Source organism: Anoplolepis gracilipes, chromosome 15 (assembly GCF_047496725.1).
Source record: "Anoplolepis gracilipes chromosome 15, ASM4749672v1, whole genome shotgun sequence".
Taxonomy (NCBI): Eukaryota; Metazoa; Arthropoda; class Insecta; order Hymenoptera; family Formicidae; genus Anoplolepis; species Anoplolepis gracilipes.
In genome coordinates, this window is record NC_132984.1 from 6241251 (window position 1) to 6268128 (window position 26878).

Genomic DNA, 26878 nt, shown 5'->3' on the forward strand with positions numbered 1-26878 from the left:
GTACAAGTCCACCCAAACACAAAAGTCTGTATTTTGTTTCTGGCATCTGGCATTCGTATATTAATCTCTTATGATTGTCACAGGTTCCATGAAAATTGTTTTACTGAAAATAAGATATGAGAAAGTAAAAGGTACCTCGCATTGACCGCAATAGTGCGAAGCCTCATTCTTGCCGCGGCCGTGGAAACGCACTTCCACCCCTTTACTCTTCACAAACTCCAGTATTAGGCAACACTGTCGTATCGTCCGCAGCAGGCAGTTCTTGATCAGCTCGAAGAGCCGCGGATCCGACACCTTGATGTTGCGTGCCAGGTTCCACGAGAGATGCACCATCGGCACGATTGACTTAAACGCTTGCAATTTATTCCACTCGTAACGCTCGATCGCGAGCTGATATTGTCTAGCGGTGAGTGGCCCGACGTTCCACGCGATGTTGTTACACCAGCCGACCGCCTGTACCCAGTGCACACAGCCAGCGTTCACCCACACGAGATCTCCCGGTCGCTGATGGAACCTGTACACCGGGATGTTCTCCTCGTACAGATCATCCAGATTTGGCCACCAGCTACCGTGCAAGTAACTAAGGCCGTTGCGCTCGCAAAGCGAGCATATCATGCCCCAGTAAGCGTCCGGTACCGCGAACCACTCGCAATCGCCTGGTCCGATATTAATATTAATCGAACAAAAGTTATTGTTCTCTTGATGACCAGGTGTTCTGCTACCTGGTACCTGAAAATAATTGTACAAAACTCAATCACAATTTGAAGAGTCCAAGGAAAAATGCAAGTCTATTTTTCGAGATAACACTGTGACGTGTACTAGCTCTAATGAAATAGTTTTACATTATTCTCTATCATAAAAATAAATTATAATTATTATCAAATAATTAAATAACTTAAAAGTACGTAAACTTTAAAACGTTCTGTAAAATTTACAGAAAATCAGTTGTTACGTTCTTCCGATAGACCTTTTATTTATTCGAAATACTCTTTCTTCTTGTTATGTAAAAAATATATAATACTCTACATTTTCTTTTTAATTCAAAAAATTTTATATTTTTAATTATTAAATTTTTTAATCATACCTTCATGTATAACTGCACGGTATTCATCCCTAAGATCACATGGCCGACATGACTAAGCATATTGCCGGCTGATACGACCCGAGCAAAGGCAGGCAGCTTCATTAGCTCGTGCAATTGCGGCTTCCACTTTCTCTCATCCGACAGATCCACGTTAGTACCGAAACGTAGCATCTTGGTTCCTGGTCGACCGGCTAAACCAAAAGTATTCTTTTTACGCCTGACTGTTTGACCAGTGCTATCTTTCGAATCCGAATCTGACAAATTGGAGACGTGTATGCCGCTGCCTTGCACCTTCTCCTCTCTCAGACTTTCCTGAAAGCTCGAGGCTTGGTACTGCGCGTACTTGGCAATCGTCGTGTGGCTACGATGGCTGATGCAATTCCAGACCTTTTTGTTGAGCGCCGGGTCCCAGTTCTCCTCGCTGGTCTGCTGCATCTGCGTACGGACTTCAATACCGTGATCCGGATTCGCTTCGACTAAGGTTTTGGTCGAGAATAGGCCCAGGTCAAGCTTGAGCGCCGCCGCGAGGCCGCGTATCACAGCGATCGGATGCTTCAGACAGAATTCTTGTAATTGCGGACTAAACGCGTCCTTCTTGTTCTCCAGATAAACGCTGGGCGTGGGTGGCAATAACTGCTCCTTCGTCAATCGTTGATTGGGCGGATCCGGCGGTGCCGGTGGTGGCGAACGATCGCTCAGTATCGAACAATTCGGTACACCGTTCAGTCCTTGACCCTTGCAGGCCTCGATCACCGTTCTCGCGTCCATGTCGATGCTAAGCTCTTGCTCCGGTTGTGACTCGCACAACGATTCGAGCTTCAAATTCATCATCGTCGGTTCCGTCTTGGAGATATTGGCAGCAGCAGCCTCACTCTTGTTTGTCACCGCCGTCGTCGTTGTCAACGTTGTTGCGTTTGAAGACAACGACGATGTCGTCATCTCACTCTTCACCGTCGACGTCACAGTCGTCTCGCACTTCACCACTGTCGCGATCGTTGTCGTCGTCGGGGCTGTCGTCGTCACAGGCGTCGCCTGTGAAGACGACACAGGCGACACCGTCGATTTTGGCTGGATTGGTTGAGAAGTTTCTTCTGGCTTTTCCAACTTCACCACTTCCTTCGCTTTGTCCGCCGCATTCTCCTCGAGATTCGACGGCGAGAACGGACCGGAACTCAATGTACCGTTGTCATTGATGACGCCGCTCGATGGCTCCTCCTTCACAACAGTATCCAGGCCATCAGAGCCAAAGTGTTTAAGAAGATCTTCCGCTAGCGAAGTAGCAATGTCCTTCTGCGACAGCAGCGCCTGTAACTCCTGATCTGTCATGTCCAGATTGTCCTTATTCGCCACGGCCGCAGCGGAGCTTTCCGGATAGCCGCCAGTCGCCGACGAGATTTGAGTATAACCCGGAGCAGCGTACTGATTTGGCTGCTGCTGGTACTGACCACTATATTGAGTGCCGCCTGCGATTTGCGGTCTCTGAGGTGGATAAGTGGGATCGGAGGCGGATTTGTAAGGCATGCCTGGTGACTGCGTAGTATTTCCAGTCGCCGCCGTATTGTAACCAACGTTGGTATCAGAGAAGCCAGTCTGCAGGGCCACCGTACCTCCTTGCTGCAACTGAATGTCGATCAAAATTAAATAAAAAAAAAGAAAAAAAACTTTCCAAAAGTTTCTGTAGAATCTAAAACTTTCTCTCCGCTATGCGAGGAGGATAAATTAGCCAAGCTCAACTCAAAAAATGAAATATTTACCGGTTGTTGCGGTATGCCATAGTTCTTGATGACGCCTGATGACTGGGCGAGGTTCTGAGGATGACCGCCGTAGGCCGTGGGATGACCGGGCTGACCTCCTGGCCTTAGGCTCCGCTGCACCGCTTGCTGCTGCTGCAGCCTGATATGCTGCTGATGTTGCTGCATCGCACGATACTGTTGTTGTAACTGCACCAACAAGGCCTGTTGCTGCTGCGTCAGACTGCCGTGATTCTGCTGCAAAAACTGCAGCATATGAATTTGCTGCGACGATAGGTAGTACGGCGGCGGTCGTTGCTGTGGCGCAGCCGATATCGCTTCGTCGGTCTGTTGACAGGAGAAAAATTAAACTTTATCAACTAATACGAGAGATACTTAATGTATCAACCTTAATTATATAGGGGAGACCAGGGTTAAAAGTAACAGGGGTAGGTTGTAACACAGCTGATAACTTTGTAAAGAAAATAGATATCATTATGAAAACAAAACGGGTCAAATACTTGTTTACCACTGTTACGCTGCCATCATGATAGTTGTTTCTAGTGCCACTCTATTAACGAGTGTTGTGTACGAGGTAACTACACATCATGTGAGTAAATAAGTTTCAATGATATTATTTTGGATTTATTCGTAAATTTTACACTTTATCAACAATTATTTTTTCTTCATACCTTATGAGTTAATCGGTAGATAAATATATGTTGCCATTTCATTATATTTTAAACGTTTTTAATATAAATACTTTAGTTTAGAATGTATCGTATTTTGGGGTCAGAAGTAACATGCCGTTGGGGTAAATTGTAACATGTTACAACTTACTCCAACACAAAATATTGTATGTATAAATCAACATACCTAACTAATTCTGTAATTGTGAGACATAAACATTGTATTAAAAAATCTGATAAGGTTAATTTAATTTTGTGTGGTCCAACTGCTACTCAGATGAGTCTTCGAGTGAGAACTAAAACAATTTATTTTAATTAATTATTTGCATTTAATTGATCTCATTAAGACGCTAATGTTATGTTGTGCTAAGTAAAAAGAAAACAATTTATATTACGTTGATTACTGATTACTGATTAAGAAATATTATTTATATTGTGTCAATTAAAGAAAAGACAATTTATGTTATGTTGATTATTTTTAATATGTTGAGTATTATTAATTAAAGTTACTTTTAATTATTTGTCAGTTCTCATTTTATAATTCAGCTTGTATCTATTTGTCTTACAACTTACCCCAGCGTTGTTACTTTCAACCCCAAAGTCGGGAGAGAAAGTAATAACTCTCTTCGGTCATTTTGCAGGGTTATAACATTTTTCTCAAAATATTTAATGACACATTATCGCTATCAAACTAATCTTAAATCTTCAACTTATCCGTATAAACATTAAATCTCTATATAGAATTTATTTATTTCATTAAAACTAAGAAATGTTACTTTCAACCCCGGCCTTCCCTCCTACTTATTGTCTCTTCATTTTTAATAATAATTAAATTCTCTTTACAAATAATTTCGATATTTTTTTCTATTGATAAGGCAACTTAAATTGTTGGATTGTATTCTAAAAGAGTCAAAACTCTCTCTACCTTGAATCGCTTGGCATTCTGTCCTTGAGTTTGAGGATAAGGCGGCGGCGGGCCGGTAGGTGTGGTGCCGTACTTGTACGAAGGCCCACCAGGTTGTTGCTGTTGCTGTTGCTGCTGCTGCCGACTAGTGATCTCCGCGCTGATCGGCAGGTTCCAAGCATCTTCGATCGACGGCAGATGCCGCTTCCTATAAATAGAGATAAAGACTCGATAAAGAATTGCAAAAAATATAAGCACAGCAATTTTCTTTTTTTTTTTTTTCTCTTTTAACTGAAGTTTCTAAAATTCAAAAAAATATATTTGAAGGTAAAGTTGAACGCAGTTGAGATGCAAGTAGAGAGGATATAGCGTAAAAATGCATGACGAAATCTTTCGTATCAATTATGTGATATTTATTTGATGAAGGCAACATTTTAAATAATTAGGTAATTTTATTATTGCAATAAATTGTTAGATCGTCGACACGATTGCAAAACGGAATCATAATCATGTTGCTTGTACGACGACGTTTTCCTGTTACCGTGGAGTATTCAAAGTATTTTTCTAACACAGAACGTGTTTTTCTTAGCACGATATTTATGAAATGTCATTTTTATATTAATGTAATATCCATAATTTTTGATACAAAACAAAGTTCTTACATATCGAAGAAACTCAATGTTCTTATGTTTATGAGAAAAGGAAAAAACTACTTCATTTTAATCGAATATAACCGAGTTTAACAGAATGTCATCTAGTATATTTAAGCCATTTATCATATGTAGTCTCTTATATCGTTGAAAGGAAAGAAAGGCATTGAAGTATATTACAAGAGACTTTATTAATAAAAAATCGATATAAAGCAGCCAATTTTATACGCATTTTTCTTCGTTCTTCATTTGATTATATTTATAGTCTGGATGAGATATTTTTCCTTCGCGAAGAATGTTTAAGAATATTTAAAGAATTTTAATAACTTTTATGAAATATGTGAAATAATTTCAAGTTTTTGTAGTCTCAATTAATTTCGACATTACTGATTTCGTGTTTCGATGTTACGTTAGAATAGGGTCATTCACAAAAAAATAAAATAATATAAATATATTTTTGTTATTAAGTTTAAGTAATATAAATGCCGAATATACTATAAAAAATAATATTTAATATGTATATATTATTCAGTATTTAATTAAAAGTCATTAAAAATATCACGTGTCTTTAAACGTGATATGACGTCACGATATATGAGACAAGTTCAGGTGACTGCATGGAAATACAAACATCGTGTATAAATATTTGTTTTATTAAATTATTTTTATGAATTTGCATAATAAAACGACATCAAGGATTTGTGCAAGCAAAATCCAATAATTTACCGAAAATGACAGTGATATTGCTGCATTTGAAACGAATTTCACTCGCATATAATTTTCTAAATCTTCTTGCAATTGAAATAGTTAATATTAAATGTTATTTAACTTTGTATAAACTATAAGTATAACTGCATAACCAATCAAACAATGTAAATTTTGCCATTTTAAACTTTCATAAATAATATTTTACACATATATAAAGGTTATGATATATTCATAAATATATTATTCGTATAAAAATAAAAGTAAATTAATATTTCGGAAATCTATTATACATATAATTATGATAACATTTACGTCAAAATGATCTTCGCAGCAATAAAAAGGTGCAATTAATGATGTTTCATTGGGATCGCGTCAAACTTGTTTTATCCAAATTTTTCATGTTTCTCCTTTTGGAACACTCACGAATATTTTAGAAAAAGTTTTTATTGTTGTACTTAAACATCTTGGCACGAAACAGTATTTATATACACCGTTTCATTTTATAATTGCGAATTCTTCCATTATTCATTTCTTATGATGCAAGCTGTATTATATATCGTGACGTTATGAGCTAATAGCGCGCTTTCTGGCTCTTTTCAAACGCTTCTTATTTTTAAATTATTTTTATGTTGTTATAATGATTCTACCGCATATATTAATATTTTTTATAATGTTTTTAGAATCTCTAGTTTTATTTGGAATAATAAAAAAAAATTGAAAATGACCTTATTACCTGAAGATTCGAAAAGCTAATTAACTATAAATTTTTAAAAAATCCTAAAAAATTAAGTTAAAAAAATAAAGTTGTAAAAATACAATTAATTGCCTCTAACGATTCGTTTGTGTTGCAAACTTCGATGATTATCACAAATGGAATCTGCATTGAAGGAATTACTATATGATTGTGTGTAATCAGAATCGCGTAATAACATTGTAATGTAATGTTGTTTTTTCGACTCACTTGGTAGCGACAGAAGGCATTGGTGGTGCTTGACTTAGATGACTCTGCAAAAAGTTGATGCGCTGTTGGAGGGACGGGTTCATCGGGTTGTTGCCACCGGACTTGACACCACCCAGGCCAACCAATGGGCCCGTGCAATTCGCCGCGTTGCTGTTTCCCCTGTAAAACCAGAAGGACAACTCTTATCTCAAATTGACCTAATAACCCCAATCACGCATCCGTGAATTTTTCAAGATGATCGCGAAACATAAATCTAGCCTTCAACTTACGCCACATGTCGATCTCGCGTTAGAAATACGTGATTATTATGAACGATTATTATGAAGGAAAATAGGAGCGGGGAATAAAAATGTAATTAATTTAAGGCCACGAGGAGAAAAATTTAATACTCTCTGGTTAGAAGTTTATATATTTAATTTAAAAAGTCATTATTAAAATAAACTAATTATCAAATAATAACCATTTCTTATCGAAGTGTTAAAAAATGAAATCGAAATGACTTTAATAATTAAATGCGCCTTTACATTAAATATAGCGCGGTTCGCGTTGCATTAGTGTACGTACGTGACGTCAGGGTAATTACCTGGATGCGTTGACGTAACAGGCCAGAGCGTCTTTTGGTTGACTAACGCTTTCGTACAGTATCCCTAAATTAGTCCAAGCGGCCGAATGAGTTTTGTCTAATTGCACAGCACATATGTAAGCTTGCAGCGCATCCATAGGCTGATTCTGCTGCTGGTACAGAACGCCTATGCTGCACCATGTATCCGCATTCCCTTCTGATTTTTCGACAGAATTTCTGTCCAGAGAATAAAATATTATCCATTTTCAAATTGAGAAAAAAAAAACAAAAATATTCTAGAATCTAGTTAGAAAAGTCGTCTAGTTAGAATCTAGTTGAAAAAAAAAAAAATGTCGAAGCAAATAACAAATTCTAATAATCATTTTCAACATTTTTTATATAAAATGTCAACGTTCTAATTTTATAAAAATATATAATTTATTTAAATTATTCACACACTACAAAATATAATGCAAAAATAAAAATTTGTAAAAAATAAATTTTGCAATTAACATATTTTTTGGAGTAACTTATTCGCTTTTCCGATTTATTTACTTGGGTGCACATTACCTGTACGCGATAAACGCATCGTGGACCTTTCCGGAAGCGGCCAGACAACGACCCAGGAGGTAGAGGCTCTGTCCACTCTTAGGCTCAGCCTCGATGGACTTCTGAAGACAGGTGATAGCTATGGCCTGTTTCTGCTGCCTAGTTATACCTAGCACTGTACAGTCAACCACGTGGTACATCCATCCTGAAAGCGACAATGAATGATAAATCACAAACACGCGCAGGTCCACTTTTCTTCCAGCATCGCACGAGATGTTAGCTCCTCGCTAGACGACGAGCTAGTGAGCTATACTGAATAGATTTTCGCAGGTATAGCCTAGGGATAGCTCTGCTGCTGACCCTTCTCTAGGGGGACTGTCTCGTGTTACCCCTCTATAAACATAGGCGTAGAAGCACGAAAAAAAAAGACTGTGTGCAACACGAGTTTCGTTTTCTTATAGAAAATGAATTTTTTTTTTTAAATTTATAGACTGTAAGTTTCCAATTTTCTTGAAATAAATTAATAAGATATCTTAATTTTACTAATAAACCCTCTCCCTCTGTTAAATTCAATAATTTCTTCAGAGAAGGAAACGAGAAAGTTTCAAGAGATATTTTATTTTCAAGTAAGTTGAAAAATTTTAAATAATTGACATGTGTGACCTCGTGTGTGAAAAACAAATTATAAGACACATCATCATATATTATCAGTGTGTAATTAAAAAAATAAAAATTTCCTTTAAAAAAAAAATTGTAAATAGCCGAAAAGTAGAGAGAGAGAGAGAGAGAGAGAGAGAGAGAGAGAGAGAGAGAGAGAGAGAGATAGAGAGAGGGGGAAAAGGGGGAGGAAGAGAGAGAGAGGGGGAGAGGGGGGGAGGGAGGGAGGGGAGAGAGAGGGGGAGAGAGAGGAAGGGATGGAGGGGAGAGAGGGGGAGGGAGAGGGAGAGGGAGGGAGGGGGAGGGAGGGAGAGGGAGGGAGGGAGGGAGAGAGAAAGAGGGAGAGGGGGGAGAGAGGGAGAGAAAGGGAGAAAAAAAGAGGGAGAGAGAGGGGGAGAGAGAAGGGGGAGAGAGGGGGAAGAGAGAAAAAGAGAGGGGAGAGAGAGGGGGGGAGAAAGAGAAAGGGGGAGAGAGAAAGAGAGAGAGTAAAATCCAATCAGTGCAAAATTCTTTCTTTTCTTCTTTTATGACTATATATATTATATTTTATAGTATTATAAACGTGAACAATATTTCATAATATTATATTATGATAAAAAAAATAATCTTTTGTTTGCGCGTAACATAATGATGTCGATTTATAGTCGCTTCTTTCGCAGCGCGTTTACCTGTTGATACTCCACGGATTAATCGTCGTGGGAAAAGCGACGCGTCGCGAGGAATTGTTTTTCGCGACAAATACGTAAATGTGCGAACACGTGACAGAACACCACGTGGAAATTGCTCGGATTAATTAATTTTTTCTGTTCAACTAACATCAACTTAATAATAATAAAAATAATAAAAATAATAAAGAAAAGTATACTCTTTTAATTAATATCGATTCGATAAACAATTATTAGATCAGTGAAAGAATTTTGTAAGTCTCTCTCAATCTTACATTCTGTTTTAAATAAATTTGTAGAGATTTGCATTCTTGGAAATTACGTTTGATCTTTTGCTTTTAAAAATAAATAAATTTACAAAGATTATATGTATTTTTAATAAATTTATAGATTAGAGATTTGTATTTTTTTTTCTTGAAAATTATCTTTCTAGAAAAAAAAACCCAAAGGACGTTTTAATAAAAAAAAAAAAAATGGAAAATCAGCGATTTTTTTCGACGTAGAATTTGATGAAAAACTTTTAAAATTAATTTCCCTTTTAGTAGATTTGTATTTCAAGTCAGAAAAAACACACATCATTCAGAAATCTGTCGGAATTATTCCCGCCATTTTTCTCTTATTCGCGAGACTAGTAATTGTCGGTCGTCTACCCTTAATGTTATTTATTCACCTGGAGTACCTGTCCCATTCGTAAACGGCGTGGTCCCATACGCGCCCAATTCGTAAATCTGCCTTTACATCGTGAGCTCACCTGGCCCTAAACGGGCCCTCGAAACAAGAATCTCGAGCTACCTTTCGATTTAAATCCCTATCTTTTCCGAAAAATCTTCTACCGATTCTCTGAATTGCCGAAAATACTGTATTCTTCGAATCCAATTAAAGAAAATTACGCTCCACCTGAATTCCAACGTCATGCGCGCATCAATCGCAATTAATGGAACGGTGGTGTTGCGAAATTTATTATTCCGCCAACGAGATACTTGCCGAAAGGATAAGAAGAATAGGATGAAGTTCCAAAGAAAAAGAATCGAAACTGGTCAACGATCGGGACACAACAATTCACGCGAGGCGCTATAAAGTGGCCGTAAAGTACAGTTCAACAAACGCCCGATTACGTCCTTGAGAAGACACAACCCTCCGGGAGATGCGAAGCATGTGACTTTCATCGAGGAAGTAATTCGTTCCGAAGGAAAACAAAATAGGAAAGAGCGCTGTTGTTGTTTGAAGGGACAGTCCGTGACAATTTAGTGTCCAAAGGTATGAAAAACTCTCATTAGACGGGACTGTCTTTATCTTCGAAGAAGCGTGAAGAAGGACAAGTTTTAGACATCTTTACTGTCAAAGCGAATAAAGCTGAGAGAAGAAATATCACCCCCACGACGAGCCTTGAGCGAAAGGGTGATTTTTTTTTCTCCCTCGGACCTCGTCGCGCTTTCAGCCTCACTCGAATTCGGTCGGTTTTCTCTTGGCGTGCCGGCTGCACTCTGCCAAGTAGTCTGCAGACACGTGTATTGATTTATTCCGGGTTAGGGTGGGCTGGGGATGAGTCGGAGAGGCGATCCGAGGGAGGGAGAGAGTGAATGAACGAAGGAAGGAGAGAGATCGCCGTGAATGAGACGGAGAGAGAGGAAGCAACTCCCGGTGGTTGTGGGAAAACTATCCTCAGTCTCCGTTTCTCTCACACCTGCCCTATGTCCCTCTCTCTCTCTCCCTCCCTCCTTCTCTCCCTCTCTTTCGTTTCTGTTCTTCAGACCGTGCGTATACTAGACGCCGAATCGCGACGGGGTACGCTAAAGTGTCCCCCTAGAGCTAATCGGAACCTTCCAAAGTAAGACAAAGTTGCTTACAGTGATGTCGATGTTCAATTCTAAAAAATTAGCGTGTGTATTTTCACCTAATATAATTTTAAAAAGATACTATATATATGTATATTTATATATAAAAAATAATATATATGTGTATTATGTATTATATCAATTTATTTGTATACAAAAAATATATATAAAATACTTATTTCACATCTTCTAGCTGCGTAGAAGAGGGAAAGAATACATAAAACATTTAACGTGAGATAGGTAAAAACAAATATGAAAATTTTTGTTCCGATAAATTTATTTAAAATGCTTAAATGTAAATTCGATAAGAATATTTTCCATTTTTTTATACGAATTAAAAATCTTTGATAATTTACAAAAAGATAAGAAACAAAAAAAATAATTTGTTAACTTATTTTACCTCATTATTTAAGAGGGGTATTTAATCATTTCATATATATATATATATATATATATATATATATATATATATATATATATAAAATATAAATTTATTATATATTAATATATTTATGTATGTTATATAATAATTCATTACTCATTCATTTATTATATAATATAATATTATAAACAATTAATTTAAAATAAAATATCAAAGTTGTCGCATTACTTTTATTAATCCTATATCTTCATTTAATATCTTTTATTTTTTAAATTATCCTTTTATATCCCCTCTTAAATTATGTAAAATAGATTAAACAAAAAACAATTATATATAAATTCGTTTATACAATAATAACAAAACAATAATTTTCTAAAAAAAATACAGTTAATTATTTTTTTGTAAACTATCAAAGATTTCTAATTCATATCAGAATTTTAAGAATATTCTTGTCAAATTTACATTCAAAGGTTTTCAATAAATTAAAACTTTCTGTTTTGTTTTTACACTTGTCGTACGTTAAATATTTGATACACTCTTTCCCTCCTCTTCCACGCAGCTGGAAAATGTCAACTAAATTTTCAAACAGAATTTTCCGAAAGTAATATTTTTGTTTCACATTCCTCTCTTTCCAAAGTCTCTTAAATATTTACATGTAAAATATTTGCTCCCCTAGAATTAGAATGTGTCGGAACCTTTAAGTATTACCGAACGCGATATCTCTCGTCTTTTCTTTTTCCAACTTTCTGAATATTTATATAGGATCCCATCGTATCCTAGCAAGCCAATCTTTTCTTTTTCCCTAATAAAGATATCGAGCGCCGACAATTTTCAAGTTTTATAAAACCAAATATAAACTTTGAATGTCTAGTAGATAAAATCTCTTCCCTTTTTTGTTTCGTGTGCAAACACAAACTTTGCATTAAATGCATTCGCAGGTCGATTGTTTACGTCGCGTTTGACAATAAGGAGTTTGCATGATTTTGAAAACAATTGCATTTTATAATTTATATATAGTTTTAAATGTAATTATTTTTTTCGTAATTTTTTAATGCAAATTAAGCGAGAAAATCAATAATAAAAATTACATTATTTGAAATTGTCGAATACGATCCGGAAACGACCGAGTCCTACCGAACGCGGTGTGATGTCACAGTGCAAAATCTGCATTCGGGGAGACGCTAATAGCGCTAAATAGCGTGAAATAGCGTCTCCTCAAACCTAACCAATATATACCTAACCTAACCTAACCAATATATACAGTGACAACACACTATTTTTATTTATTAAAATATCCAATTATTGTGAAAATGGGCAAAGGTAACACGTACAAAACCTGTTTTGTATCTCTATGTAAAAGTACAACAATTAAAACACTCAATAAATTGTTTTTCTTTGTACCTCGAGATTAAGAATAACCGAATATCGCAATACAGAATACAGAAAACAAACGTTTGAAACTATTGCACTGTGACGTCACGCACTCCAACCAATCAAAATCGTTTTCTCACAATTTAAATTTTATTAAATTTTAATTTAATTTTTTAATACCTTTCTATTGATTAAAATTTAAAATTTTCTTATAAATAAATTTATAATTTTCTTATAAATAAATTTATAATAATATATATTTAAATTACATATATAAAAAATGTATTCTTTTTTAATGCAAATTCCCTATTAAATCGGGGGTGTCCATTCCAAATGTGTATTTCTAAAGAATGCATTTAATTTTTCTCTGATAAATGAATTTAAGATTGCTTAAAAATAAACTTCTTAATTAGATGTTTTTTTTTAATCCGTGTCAATTAGAGTCCTTCTATAATTAAAAATTTTATATCTAGAGAATTTAGTCTGGAATAAATTTATTTGCACCCTCTTGTCTCGATCTGTACGATAAGATCGCTCACAGAAATAATTAGCAGACAGATAAAACGGACTTACCCAGTTGACGGCAAATGTCGGCCTTGAGATGCGACGGTAGGACCTTCTCCTTCAACAGGACCTCGTAGTGCTCCTTTGCCAGGCGATACTTGCCCTGAACTTCGTACAAGTGAGCGATGTGGAATTTTACTGCGAGAAACAAGATTCCTTCATGTTCTTCCAATCGAGAGGAGACATTATATTTGCCGATTTATCGACGCTAGATTTGAGGAAGAGGAAGTTAGGAAAGAACGATTAAGGTGGATTTCGATTAACTTCCTCCACGTCATAAGCATCGATAAGCACTGGCGTGCGAGAGAAGCGCGGCTGGTTATTTAAAAAAGCCAGACTTCCGGCAGGAAATTATGTTACGTACATTCCCGCGTGAAATTCCCAGTATTCAAGGGAGAGAGAGAGAGAGAGAGAGAAAGAGAGAGAGAGAGAGAGTAAAGAATGACTCCTGGACGAATCATCGAATCATTACGCGGACAGCCTCCAATTCGGCGTCATGAATCAGCAGCAGTCATCCTGATTCATCTTCGTGAAAAACTTCCGTGCCTAGGAAATTCTAGGTTCCATGTGTATTATGTGACGTACGCTAGAGATAGAGAGGGGAAGACTCGAGATTTCAATCTTAATGACGGAATCCTCCGACGAATTTCCAGAGTCAATCTTTTCTTGGAGAAAAAAAGCGTCATTCGTTAAATAAAAAATAAAAGTTAAAGACTTTCAATATTGTTTTGATATAATTTATTGCAACAAAGTCCATCATTTAACATTAATTGAAAATAATTTTTTTTTAATACATCTGTCATTTTATAACTGAACTTCTTTCTCATCGGCACTTGCAATTTCACGTTACGAAATATATAAAATATATGTATTAATGATGGGCAAACTTTCAAACCAATCAAACCAATTAATTAATAACGCTGTTGTATAAAAATTACAAGATTTTTATAAAATATTGTAATTTTTATTAGCTATCCGTATCACTAATAAAAAATAAAACCATTATTTTTCTACGAATCGCGTAATATTATGGTCACAATATAGTTCAATTTAAATCATTAAATTTGAATTTTAATTGGCACAGTTTAACTTCTTCAATTTAAAAAATACAAAAAAAATGACAGCACAATGCGACAAAATTCTGTACACATTCTGTATACAAAATATATTACGTGTGACGTCAATTAAAATAATTTCCTGTTAAAAATTTTTAAAAATAATATTATGTATAATAATGTATAATAATATAAAGTAAAATAAAATAAAATATAAAATAATAAAATTTTTTAAATAATAGATATAATTTAATAATATTTTGAAAATGAATTTCTTCTCTCTCTTGAAAATTTTTTAAAAATAATATAATATTTTAAAATAATATAATATTTTCACATATATTTTTAAAATAGATTTCGCCTATTAAAAATTTTGTTTCTACGTTAAAAGTAAAAAAGAAGTTTCTGCGTCTAGCTAAAGATAGCTTGCGCGGTGATAAAAGCGAGAACGATGTATCGAGTAAAGGCGGTCAAGTTCGTGAAGGAAGGAAAGTGAGCGAGAACCGAGGGGTCGTCGACGGGAGCCGCGATGTAAATGAGGGGTGCGTGTTTTTCCTGAGTTTTTCGCAAGAAAGCCAACTCAACACTTACTTTCAAGCTTGGAGAAGGAGGCAGGTGTAGTGGCGTCGATCAGGGCGAGGGTCAGGTGCTTCAAGGCGGCGTCGAACTCAGCGTGGACCTTCAACATCAAGCCGAGCCGTAGGTGAACTTCGCAGGCCCGCGGGAATCCTGGTTCCACCCATAGCACCTGCTGGAACGCTTTCACGGCCCTGGAACACGCAACGAAGCAAAGAAAGGATTATTTTCCTGAATGTTTATTTAAATTTAAAAAAAAAATTTTCTACTGTCCCTAGGCATTTTTGGTCCAAGTTCTAGGTAAAGAGAAGTCTATCTTGAAGATTTTTTTGCGCAACTTTCTAAAATAAATTTTTCTATTGTGCGCATTTTCGCTCATACAAAAGGAAAAACACAGCTACTTTCACTTTCTACAAATGTAAACAAAAAATAAACCTGAATAACTTTTTTGTTTTTTAAAATATTTTTTTCTTGCATAATATTTTCATTGTTTTTATTACTAAAAATAGGGAGTTTGCATTAAACAAAAAATACATTATTTTATATGTAATTTAAATATATATTATTATAAATTTATTTATAAGAAAATTTTAAATTTTAATCAATAGAAAGGTATTAAAAAATTAAAATAAAATTTAATAAAATTTAAATTGTGAGAAAACGATTTTGATTGGTTGGAGTGCGTAATGTCACAGTGCAATAGTTTCAAACGTTTATTTTCTGTATTCTGTATTGCGATATTCGGTCATTCTTGATCTCGAGGTACAAAGAAAAACAATTGTTTTTCAAAATCATGCAAACTCCCTATTACTTGTAAAGATATTGAATATAATAAATAGAGATAGGTATATGTTTATAATATATTTTAAATATATAATTCGTTTTTGCCGACTGTTTAGAATATAAGAGCAGAATTATTAAACAGAGAATTTTTTTTTAATTCCCTGAATCTAATGAAATTCCATGAGAATTCCTTGACTATTCCAGTATAAAAAAATCCCTGAAAAAGCTAGGGATTTTTCATATTTTTCCAACGAGTAGATACCTTGATTTTCGATTCGGTAAAAATAATAGCAAATTCAACCGAGACGAACACATATTTTAAGCTCGTTTTAAGAATTCATCTATATTGATTTCAAACGACAAAAATAAATATCACAAAAATCATTTTCAATTAAAATTTCAAGTGAACTGTAGAAGCCTTTTTTATTTTTATATTTAATAAAAAACAAATAAAAATAATAATATGAAAAATATATTATCTAGCTTCTCTATATAAACGCAGATAATTAAATAAGTTTTCCAGGGATATATTTATCCTAGAATATTCTTGTCGATCACCGAGACAAGATTGTTTCGCGTTACTCTTCACCATTTCTTGCTTCCCGTAACCTTCCTACCCGGCCATATCCTACGCGCACGCAATGTGGCAAAGGTGAGCGCACAGGAAGTGGTTAGTACATACATAACGTCTGTCACGCGACCACGACGGGGCCCCGTAAGTGAAATAAAGAAAAGGGGGAGCGGCGATGCGCGCACATAACAATTGTTACGAGAGCGACATATCGCAAACCGTGCAAATCGATACGCGCCGATCGATCGCGCCGATGCACACGGAAAGCCGGAAACGAATAATAACACATACCACAGCAAACGATGACCATAATACTGGAAGGCCCCTTTGAAAAATGTACAATCTATGATTGGGGAGACTTATTTCTTCCTTTTTTTTCAAGAATTATCCTAAAAGGATATTTTCTCTTTCTTGGAAAGACTGTATAATTACGTGCAATTTTCAAGATTATGCTTCAGTCTCTCTGAAAAGCTTGTAATTTCAAGCGTGTAGGAAATTTTATAAAATTCATACGCTACGTAAAAAAAATTAATGAGCCACTTTCTTGCATATAAAAAAGGTCAATTTTCAAGTAGTTGCAACTTCCTTAAAAATAATCGGAATAAGACGAACAAAAAAGCGTTTCGAAGCTTGAAATATTTAGTTTTAGAATCTTTAAACGAATTTCAATTCTTTCTATTCGTTACAAAATTACATTGTAAGAAAGCGACGTCCGTCGATTGAACAAATTTTTCAAAAGTTCGTCCAAGAATACCGAATTAAAAGAAAATTCTAGCACGATTTCATTAATTGGGTGTTAAAGAGCAGAGTTTTAGCTTTAATATCTTTTTTTAATGAGTGTTTTATGACTTTTTTTCGCCGAAATATTCATTATTAAAATAAAATCGAGCTATTGAGTTTGAACGCTTATAACTAGTGAAAAAATGATCATACAATGATCATAAAAAATTGAAATTCATTTAAAGATTCTAAAACTAGAAACTTCAAGCTTTGAAACGCTTTTTTATTAATCTTATTTTGATTATTTTTAAGGACGTTGCACCTACTTGAAAATTGATTCTTTTTTTATAAAAGAAAGTGGTACTTTAATTTTTTTGCATATATCATTCTTTTAAGTTATGATATGAGGTTAGAAATAGAGTACAAATCTAAAAAAAATAGATATCAATTCGAGAAAAACGGATATTAAGTACATGTTTTCAATATTTATATAATATAAAAATGAAAAAAAAAATTTTTATTATCTTAATTATTCATATTTATTTCTCCATAATTGTTACTACATTTAATAGAAACGAAATTACTAGAAATAACTCTTGGTATTCAGCAAATTTTTTTTAAGTGTATGTATACTTATTTTTCCCCAAAAATTAAAAATTACGTTGAAAAATCGTTGACCCAATATATCAATAAAATATTTCAAAAATGAGACGTTTAATTTTTCTCTGAGAGATTGTTTTTGATCGCCAGTTTAATTCGGAGTGTCGGGAGAGGCTGGACGAGAGCCAATGTCAGCTCGCAGCCCGGCCGAAGGCGAGAGAAGAGCAGCGTCGCGTCGTCGAAGACGTCACTTTCGTTCCCATTAACCGACGGCCGTGTGACGGTTACATATAGGTCACAGGTTATAACCGGATTTCTCCGTCCCTTCCGGACACTGCATCTTCCCTTTCTCAAAAGTCTTCCAACTTCCGTTCCATCATTTCGCGTTAATACTGTTATACTTATATATATAACCTCTCAATAACTCTTAATTTCTCAATTCTTTTTATAACACAATTTTTAAGAAAAAAAATTATTATTTTAATTCCCTTCGCTCGTTCATTTAAAAATACGGGCCAAGCGTCACGTGTCATTCTAACGCAGCAGGCATGAAGGGGGGTGGCACGCGGAGTGGAAGAGGGAGGGGGCAGAACGCTACTCTCAATAACTCTCAGTAATTCTTTAATAACTTTCAATAACTTTCTCAATTCTTTTTATGACGCAATTTTTAAGAAAAAAAAAATAAATTATTATTTCAATTCCCTGCGCTCGTTTATTTAAAAACACGAGCCAAGCGTCACGTGTCATTCTAACGCAGCAGGCAAGAAGGGGGGAGGCATGCGGAGTGGAAAGAGGAGGGGACAGAACGTTAATCTCTCAGTAATAACTCTCAGTAATTCTTTAAGGGAATACCGAAATACCGACCGAGTTCTAACCTAACAAAACAATATATTTACTTAATATAAAAGTTGCAATTTATATACATAAAATAAAATAGGTTCTCCCCTCTTGTGCAGCACAAGATTTGTTTTTAAAGGAATGCTTTTTTTCTAGGTTTCTAAGCTCATTTCTAAAAGTTCACAAATATTCTTTCATGCAATTCTGAGAGGGGAGAACCTATTTTATTTTATGTATATAAATTGCAACTTTTATATTAAGTAAATATATTGTTTTGTTAAGTTAGAACTCGGTCGATATTTCGGTATCCCCTTAATAACTTTCAATACTTTCTCAATTTTTTTTATAACACAATTTTTGAGAAAAAAAAATAATTATTTCAATTCCCTGCGCTCGTTTATTTAAAAACACGGCCAAGCGTCACGTGTCATTCTAACGCAGCAGGCAAGGAGGGGGGAGGCATGCGGAGTGAAGAGGGGAGCAGAACGCTAATCTTTTCCATATCGTTCCAATTTTAGTGTATGCGCTGCCGAAGCGCGCGAGTATCATGTGTCTCTGTGTGTGTCTGTTAGTGTATACCCCGCGGTCTGCATGTACGCGACACACTTTTCACAGCGCGGGGTTACGGCACACTTTTCCTATCCTAAGCGAGGCGGTTATGAAACACGAGCGACGTAACCGTAAACGCGAGCCACGCTTACGATTATCTCCGCGGTTCTCTGTAACGTCTAGCGTGTTTAACCGCGCGCTTGATAAATTGCCCGCAACAGCTGAGCCGCCGCACCTTTCACCGAATGCGAACCGAGCTGCAATTCTCGCGAATATAAACGTCGATTCGAGGAACGTAACTTTTATCGCAGAAACAAACAGCTAAGAGAAAGAAATTGACTCTCTCGAGCCAAAAAATCTCTCTCGGTCTCTAGGACGCCCTAATTTATATGATGTCTGAATACACGTGCAATTATCCCTATATACAGAGTGTTCCATAAAAATAGGATCCAAACCAGTAGTAATATTGTCAAGAAATGAGCATCTTTTTCTGCGGAACATTTCTGAAAGTGCATTGCTTTCAAGATTTCTCTTTATTTTTTGTAATAATGCATTTGTTGGTTGGAAAAAAATTACAGACAGTAACGTCCATTGTATATTAGAGCCAAGAAGCGCGCTTTGTTGCTACAAAGAAATTTAGTTTAATGTCATCTGAAATAAAACTTCTTCGTGAAATGAAATGAAAAAAAGTGTTTCATTTAAAAATAGTGAACGTGTATAAAACTATATATTGACATATTAAAAAATGATATACTTTTGGAGACACCGTAAAAGAATGCTTATTTTTTGACTAAAAATGTAGTATCAATACCTGTGTAAAATCAATGTGTAAGACATCCTGTATATAGAGTAACAGATGTTCTTTTAACATCTGTCAGATTCTTCGGTCAATTTTCATTTTTGTTTCTCAATTTGAAATAACTAGCTCGGCGAAAAAATAAATGCATAAGCAAACGATATTCGCCTGATTAAGAGACATAATTTTATCGCAAAACTCGTGACGCGTTCGAAGATAAGCGATGATTTAACGAGAAGGAATAGTAAAAACACAGGGAAAAAAAAAGATCGCCACACGTCATTCACACGAGAGAGAGAGAGAGAGAGAGAGAGAGAGAGAGAGAGAGAGAGAGAGAGACAGAGAGAGAGAGAGAGAGCAGAGTGGTAGTAAATTCATTCATAAGAAGGTCCATTCATCACTTCATTCACTCGTTTCGTTTCCTTTCGGGGTTCGTTGTCTTCGACAATGAGTCATTCCCGACGCGCGCGTCGAGAACAGAAAGAGAAATGTCAGTGACTCGCCCATTTCGCAAGAAACTATGCTATATAATGCTATATAATCGACGAAGGCAGCGAACGGAAAAGGAGAGAATAGTAACGAGGTAAAAATCAGTATATTCAATTGTTTATTCAAAGCAATAAATTTCGTCCGACACATGGGACCTACTTCAAGGCGAATAAATTTAAAATTATTCAAAAATCTCGCGTGAAAACACACGATAATTTAATAAAAAATAAAAAATAACCTTTTTCAATAAAAAAAAAGCAAGCATATTTCGTAATTTTTTGTACATTAAATTGAATGATTCCAACTACCAAATTTTCTCCCAATTTTGTGAAACTTGCAACTAAAAATGTAAAAAAATTATTTTAATGTATTTTATCATGTTACAGCTACATTTAGTTTATGTGACGTGGAAAAGTTTCAATCAAAATATGTTGTTAGGATTTCCGAAAGAAATTTATTATGTTGATTATCAATAAAATATTCAGAATTAAATGTGGAATTTATTACAAATTAAATTATTGAGTATCTGTCAGATACTTATTAAACTTAAGGTTTTTTAGATCGCTAAATATCAATATGTGATATTAAAATTGATAAATTCACAATAACAAAATTAATTCAATGACTGAAAAAGAAGCTTTAAATTTCAATAAATTCATAATTAAAACCTATCTGATAAATATATCGAATTACATAATTAAATATTGATATATCTCAAGACATAAAAAATTATAAATAAAATAAAAATTAAAATTAAAAATAATTTTATTACAATCAATATTTCAATCAATCGTCCCGAGTGTATTTTTTTTTAACTCTTTTCCCGTATCTTAGATTAGGCTCCTCGTTCGGTCACGCTTTACTGTATGAGCGTAACGTAAAAAAAAAAGAAAAAAAACGAACGAGAGCTCCGGACGAGATAACCCAGATTGCGATTTCGCGTGGCAAAAGTGCACCCCCCCTATAAACGCGCGAGATTCCGCGCGAAACGGGACATGGGGGTGGTGTAAATGGAGTCGTTAGGGGTGTCGCCGCCGCGTGACGTGCAACGACAGGGTGCGCGGTATCATTAAGAACGATCTCGGGGACCTTCTCATTATCGTCGCGCAACACTTCCAATTTCCCGCAACGCACGGAGGAAACGACGTCGCCGGCGCCGGCGTCGCGTTGCATAACGAAGGGTGCATTTTAATGCACCCTTCAAGCCGGCCGTTTAACACCTCATAAATTAATCGCACGCGAGTACGAGCGCGTTAGTTAGTAACGCCTTATCGGCGATTTCCTCCGCGGTGAGGATTGCAAAGAGAGAAGCTACGAGATTGCTCTCGAGTTTCGGGATAGGTCGTCCCGAATAAAATATTTTTTTTTTATAACATTATTTTTCGTTTCTCCTTTACAAAATTTAATTAGATTTAATCTACTTTGATGTCTTATCAATTTAAGCTATTTTAATATTGTGAAAAATATTAAAGTAATTGTTTAATAGATGATTTATTGCTAAGTGTAAAACATAGGTATTGTCACTATGTACATATGTATAAAAATACCTTTATCATAATTAAAAAATTTACACACAGATTTATTTACAAAAATTAATTTTAAAAATTAAATATACAGAGTGAGGAAAAAGTATATGAGAAATCTCGAAAAATATAAGTTTTACGGAAAAATGTTGAAAACAAAAGTTATATGATTTTCAGAGGGACATAAGACAGTGTCATTGATTTGACTTTGAATAGTCGCTTGAAGGTCATGTGAAGGTCACCTTCAATTTCTTAAATGGAACACCCTATTTTTAATTACATATTTTTAAAGCTTACCTCGAGAGCTTTCTAAAACACTATAATAAATCTTCTTTTGGTTACAAATTTCCTGAGATATTTTAAAGTTTGTCATATTTTTTAATATAAAATATGAAATAGATGAAAAAATAAATAGATCTCGCCTTAAGATCGCCGGATCCTTCCTTGATCTTGTCTTAGATTCTTTTTCTGTAAAATTTATATTTTTCGAAATTTTTCAGCATTTTCATACTTTTCCTCACCCTATATATACAGTGACCGGCAAAAATAAAAAGCCACCTCATCTTTAAGGCTAATTTGCTTTGTACAAATAAAATAAAATATATTAAAAATTTTTTTTTATACTTAAAATTGAAAATATATTTGTTAATTAGATGCTTTTAATTAAAAAGTAATTAATTTTCTATTTAATACAATATTTAATCTCAAAAATCATGTATTTAAGAGCGACAAAATAAAAAAGCCTCTAAGATTTGTTTAGTATAATATTTTGTGATTGTCACGTTGTTGAAGTTTGTCATGTTCGCGTTATTGCGTTTAATTCACGCTATTACATTCATTTTTGCAACATCGGCTTGCTTTGATTATTGTCTGAAATCCGAATATAAAAATGGAAGGAAAACGAATTTCTGCACAGGTCCGAAGTTTAATTGTTCGAGATATTCAAAAAAGTCTTTCTCAACGAAATGTAGCTAGAAATTATGAAGTAAGTAGAGGAGCGGTAGAGCAGATCATAAGAAAGTTCCAGTCAACTGGATCGGTGACGGATAAAATAGAGTCATTCACAAAAAAAATAAAATATTATAAATATATTTTTTTTATTAAGTTTAAGTAATATACATGCCGAATATACTATAAAAAATAATATTTAATATGTATATATTATTCAGTATTTAATTAAAAGTCATTAAAAATATCACGTGTCTTTAAACGTGATATGACGTCACGATATATGAGACAAGTTCAGGTGACTGCATAGAAATACAAACACCGTGTATAAATATTTGTTTTATTAAATTATTTTTATGAATTTGCATAATGAAACGACATCAAGGATTTGTGCAAGCAAAATCCGATAATTTACCGGAAATAACAGTGATATTGCTACATTTGAAGCGAATTTTACTCGCATATAATTTTCTAAATCTTCTTGCAATTGAAATAATTAATATTAAATGTTATTTAATTTTGTATAAACTATAAGTATAAATGCATAAACAATGTAAATTTTGCCATTTTAAACTTTCATAAATAATATTTTAGACATATATAAAGGTTATGATACATTCATAAATATATTATTCGTATAAAAATAAAACCACAAAAATTAAATTAATATTTCGGAAATCTATTATATATATAATTATTATAACATTTACATCAAAATGATCTTCGCAGCAATAAAAAGGTGCAATTAATGATGTTTCATTGGGATCACGTCAAACTTGTTTTATCCAAATTTTCAATGTTTCTCCTATTGGAACACTCACGAATATTTTAGAAAGAGTTTTTATTGTTGTACTTAAACATCTTGGCACGAAACAATATTTATATACAACTGTTCGTTTTATAATTGCGACTTCTTCCATTATTCATTTCTTATAATGCAAGCTGTATTTCGTGACGTCATGAGCTAATGGCACGCTTTCTGGCTCTTTTAAACGCTTCTTATTTTTAAGTAATTTTTATGTTGTTATAATGATTCTACCGCATACATTAATATTTTTTATAATGTTTTTAGAATCTCTAGTTTTATTTGGAATAATAAAAAAAAATTGAAAATGACCCTATTGGAAGAGGCCGAAAACGAACAACATCCAAACGAGAGAATAAACGTATAGTCCGAGAAATTAAAAAAATCCAAAGATTACTGTTAGAGAAATTCAAGAAAGCATTAATCTTAATGTTTCTGACCGCACTGTTCGTCGTAGACTAAATGGAGCAACTTTACACAGCAGGTTCGCACGTAAACGACCTTTTATTAGCGCTGCTAAGAAAAAACGTTTGCAATTTGTCCGGAAATATGCGAATATGTCATTGGACTTCTGGAAGAAGATTCTATGGACAGATGAAGACAGAAAATTTGAGTTATTTGGACGAAAAAAGCTTAGATTAGAGTCTGGAGAAAACACGGAGAAGAACTTCAAGATCGTCACATTCAAAAAAACTATAAAGCATGGTGGAGGAAATATTAAAGTCTGGGGATGTTTCTCACGGGCAGGAGTAGGAAATCTTGTCAAAATCGATGGAATTATGACGGCAGATGTCTATATTGACATAATTAATGAAAATTTAGAAGAGTCTTTGCTGAAGCTCGGGCTAGAAGATAATTTTACTTTCCAGCAAGATAACGACCCGAAACATAGAGCAAAAAAAAGTCAAACTTTTTTTCATTCCTGCCGAATCAAACAGCTTAAATGGCCTCCACAATCTTCAGATTTGAACCCAATTTAAAATTTATGGGCGATTCTGGATAATAAAATAAACAAATGAGGAATAACTAAAAAGGATTCCTATTTTGAAGCGCTACAATCAGCATGGAGGAATCTGCACTCACAACATTTGAAAAATTTAATTGAAAGTATACCAAAAAGACTTTAAAGAATTATTAAGACTAAAGGAGGTCATATAGGTTAGTAATTAAAATAATATCATTATCTTTAAATTAAAATTGTATATTATCTTAAATGGCTTTTTTATTTTGTCACTCTTAAATATATGATTTTTTGAGAAATATTGTATTAAATAGAAAATTGATTACTTTTTAATTAAAAACATCTAATTAATAAATACATTTTCAATTTTAATTGTAAAAAGATCTATAATATATTTTATTTTATTTGTACAAAGCAAATTAGCTTTACAGATGAGGTGTGGCTTTTTAGTTTTGCGGGTCACTGTACCTATATATATCTTATTAATTTCCGCTTATGCAATTTCTAGTATGATTAGTAGAAAAAAAAAAGTTTCTGAGAGACGTCTCACATTTCCCATCTTTACGTAAAGTTTCAATAATTTCGACATCTCAGAAATTGAAGAAGTATTTTCTGGGAGAAATCTTATTAAACGAACAGGTATCGAATAAATCTCTCGTTCATGAAGAGAACCTTTCCGAAAGATATAACCGTTCTCTTAATGACTTCCTTATTATACAATTTCGCTATCTTGATCACTAGCGTGTACACGCACGCACGCACCTCCACCGTGACTCGGACACGCGTCACGCATACTGATACAACTATGCGTTGCTTAAGGCGAAAATTTGGTCCTACGAATTAATAAATTAATTATTTCCCAATACGATTTCCAAATATAACTCCGAAAAATCAAACATGTATTAATTTAAAAAATTTTAATTTTTCTTTAAATTACACAAAGCCATGTTTACAATTTCATATCAAATTTAAAGATAGAAAAAATTTTTTTTTTATTAACCATTAACACTAATCTAAAGAAAAATAATTTTGATATGTCAAAATAAAATTGTACTGTGTTAAAAAGAGGAAAATGTGCGACATCTATTGTTACTTAATTGATATATTGAGTAGAGAGCAACGATAATTAACACAATTAATTTAAAAAATGTTTTAAATTATAATTAAATAATATATAGATTCTACAGATATTTATATTTGAAATCTCTCTCTATTTCTTTTTGTCCCTTCTACATCAAACACTTTATATAACATCTGATTCTGTTCGACTTTATAATGACAGATTAATATATTTTTTAAATATATATTTTGAGAGAGAAATACAGAATAAAGAAAAGCAAAAAGTGACGCGTAACACAGGTATATAAATTAATGCGGGGTAAACGATCTTGAAACATCCTTCTCAGATCCTCAACTAAGCCCACCCGCCGTGGGATTACAACGCCCACGCAGCTGGTAGTCGTGCACAGGAAGACTGTCGGAACGACTAACAGACGACGACTAACAATTTCCTAGTGACCCACATCGCGCTCTCGATGTCGTCTCACTCCCACGCATACGCGTCTTTCCCTCCTCCCCTCTCTCTTTCTTCACAATTGCATCTGCATCTTTCGCATGCGGTAAGACAGTCGCAAAACTAACTGCAAAGTACTAATAATATCTCAGGTCGTTAAGAGAAAATCGTCTTCCATCTTTTTCCTTTTATCTTTTTAAAATATAAAAATCTTGTTTAAAAAATTAATTCTTTGAAATAATTATTCTCGGAATATTATTGATACTAAAGTGTATTAATATTATTACACGTGGAATATTATTTTTGAAGAACTTCCGAAGAAGAGAAATAAAGGTATTGTGCGTTATTTTGCCAACAGTCATATCAGTAATATTATACATTTTACTCATGATAAAACTCTTTTTTTTTCTAAACAAATTTCTAAATAAATTGGTCATTTAAAGGACCGCAAAAATGACGCTTGCATCAATGAAATATTTTAGTCAATTGAAGAAATTTCTTTGTCAAAAAAATGGTGTCAACAAGGCACAACCGGTGTTTCTCTCTGCGCTATTTGTCCGCCTGCGAAACGCAACGCACATCATCGATGTCACCGTCGAAACGAGTACGCACGATCGCGTGCGTACATACGCGTTGCCTCCTCTTGCGAATGCACCTGCACCTCAGAAGGAAGATCCAGCTGCGCGCTCGCGACGAGAAGCTCGGCTGCCGCGTACATGTCGTACGTGTGTGTCCCTCGGACACTCTCACCGCGAGTGTTTTCGAACCGCAACCGACAAGACGGTTGCGACAATTCGACCTTCGACAGCAACAAGAGGCTCGCTCGCTCGTTTTGCAATGA

The 26878-nt window shown here is 34.4% G+C and overlaps 1 protein-coding gene and 1 pseudogene across 2 annotated transcripts in view; both read right to left on the reverse strand.

The window, feature by feature from the left end:
• Window positions 1-26878, reverse strand: part of LOC140674183 (uncharacterized) — a 257866-nt pseudogene that overhangs the window by 67535 nt on the left and 163453 nt on the right.
• The window catches only part of Utx (Utx histone demethylase), an 85651-nt gene that overhangs the window by 6243 nt on the left and 52530 nt on the right, over window positions 1-26878 (reverse strand). For both annotated transcript variants that reach the window (XM_072907045.1, XM_072907046.1), the window contains 9 exons: window positions 14958-15136; window positions 13321-13449; window positions 7859-8042; window positions 7310-7525; window positions 6727-6885; window positions 4429-4615; window positions 2839-3162; window positions 1085-2704; window positions 136-729 (listed from right to left, as the gene is read on the reverse strand). In XM_072907045.1, coding sequence (XP_072763146.1) covers window positions 136-729; window positions 1085-2704; window positions 2839-3162; window positions 4429-4615; window positions 6727-6885; window positions 7310-7525; window positions 7859-8042; window positions 13321-13449; window positions 14958-15136 — 3592 coding nt within the window. The remainder of the gene's footprint in view (window positions 1-135; window positions 730-1084; window positions 2705-2838; window positions 3163-4428; window positions 4616-6726; window positions 6886-7309; window positions 7526-7858; window positions 8043-13320; window positions 13450-14957; window positions 15137-26878) is intronic.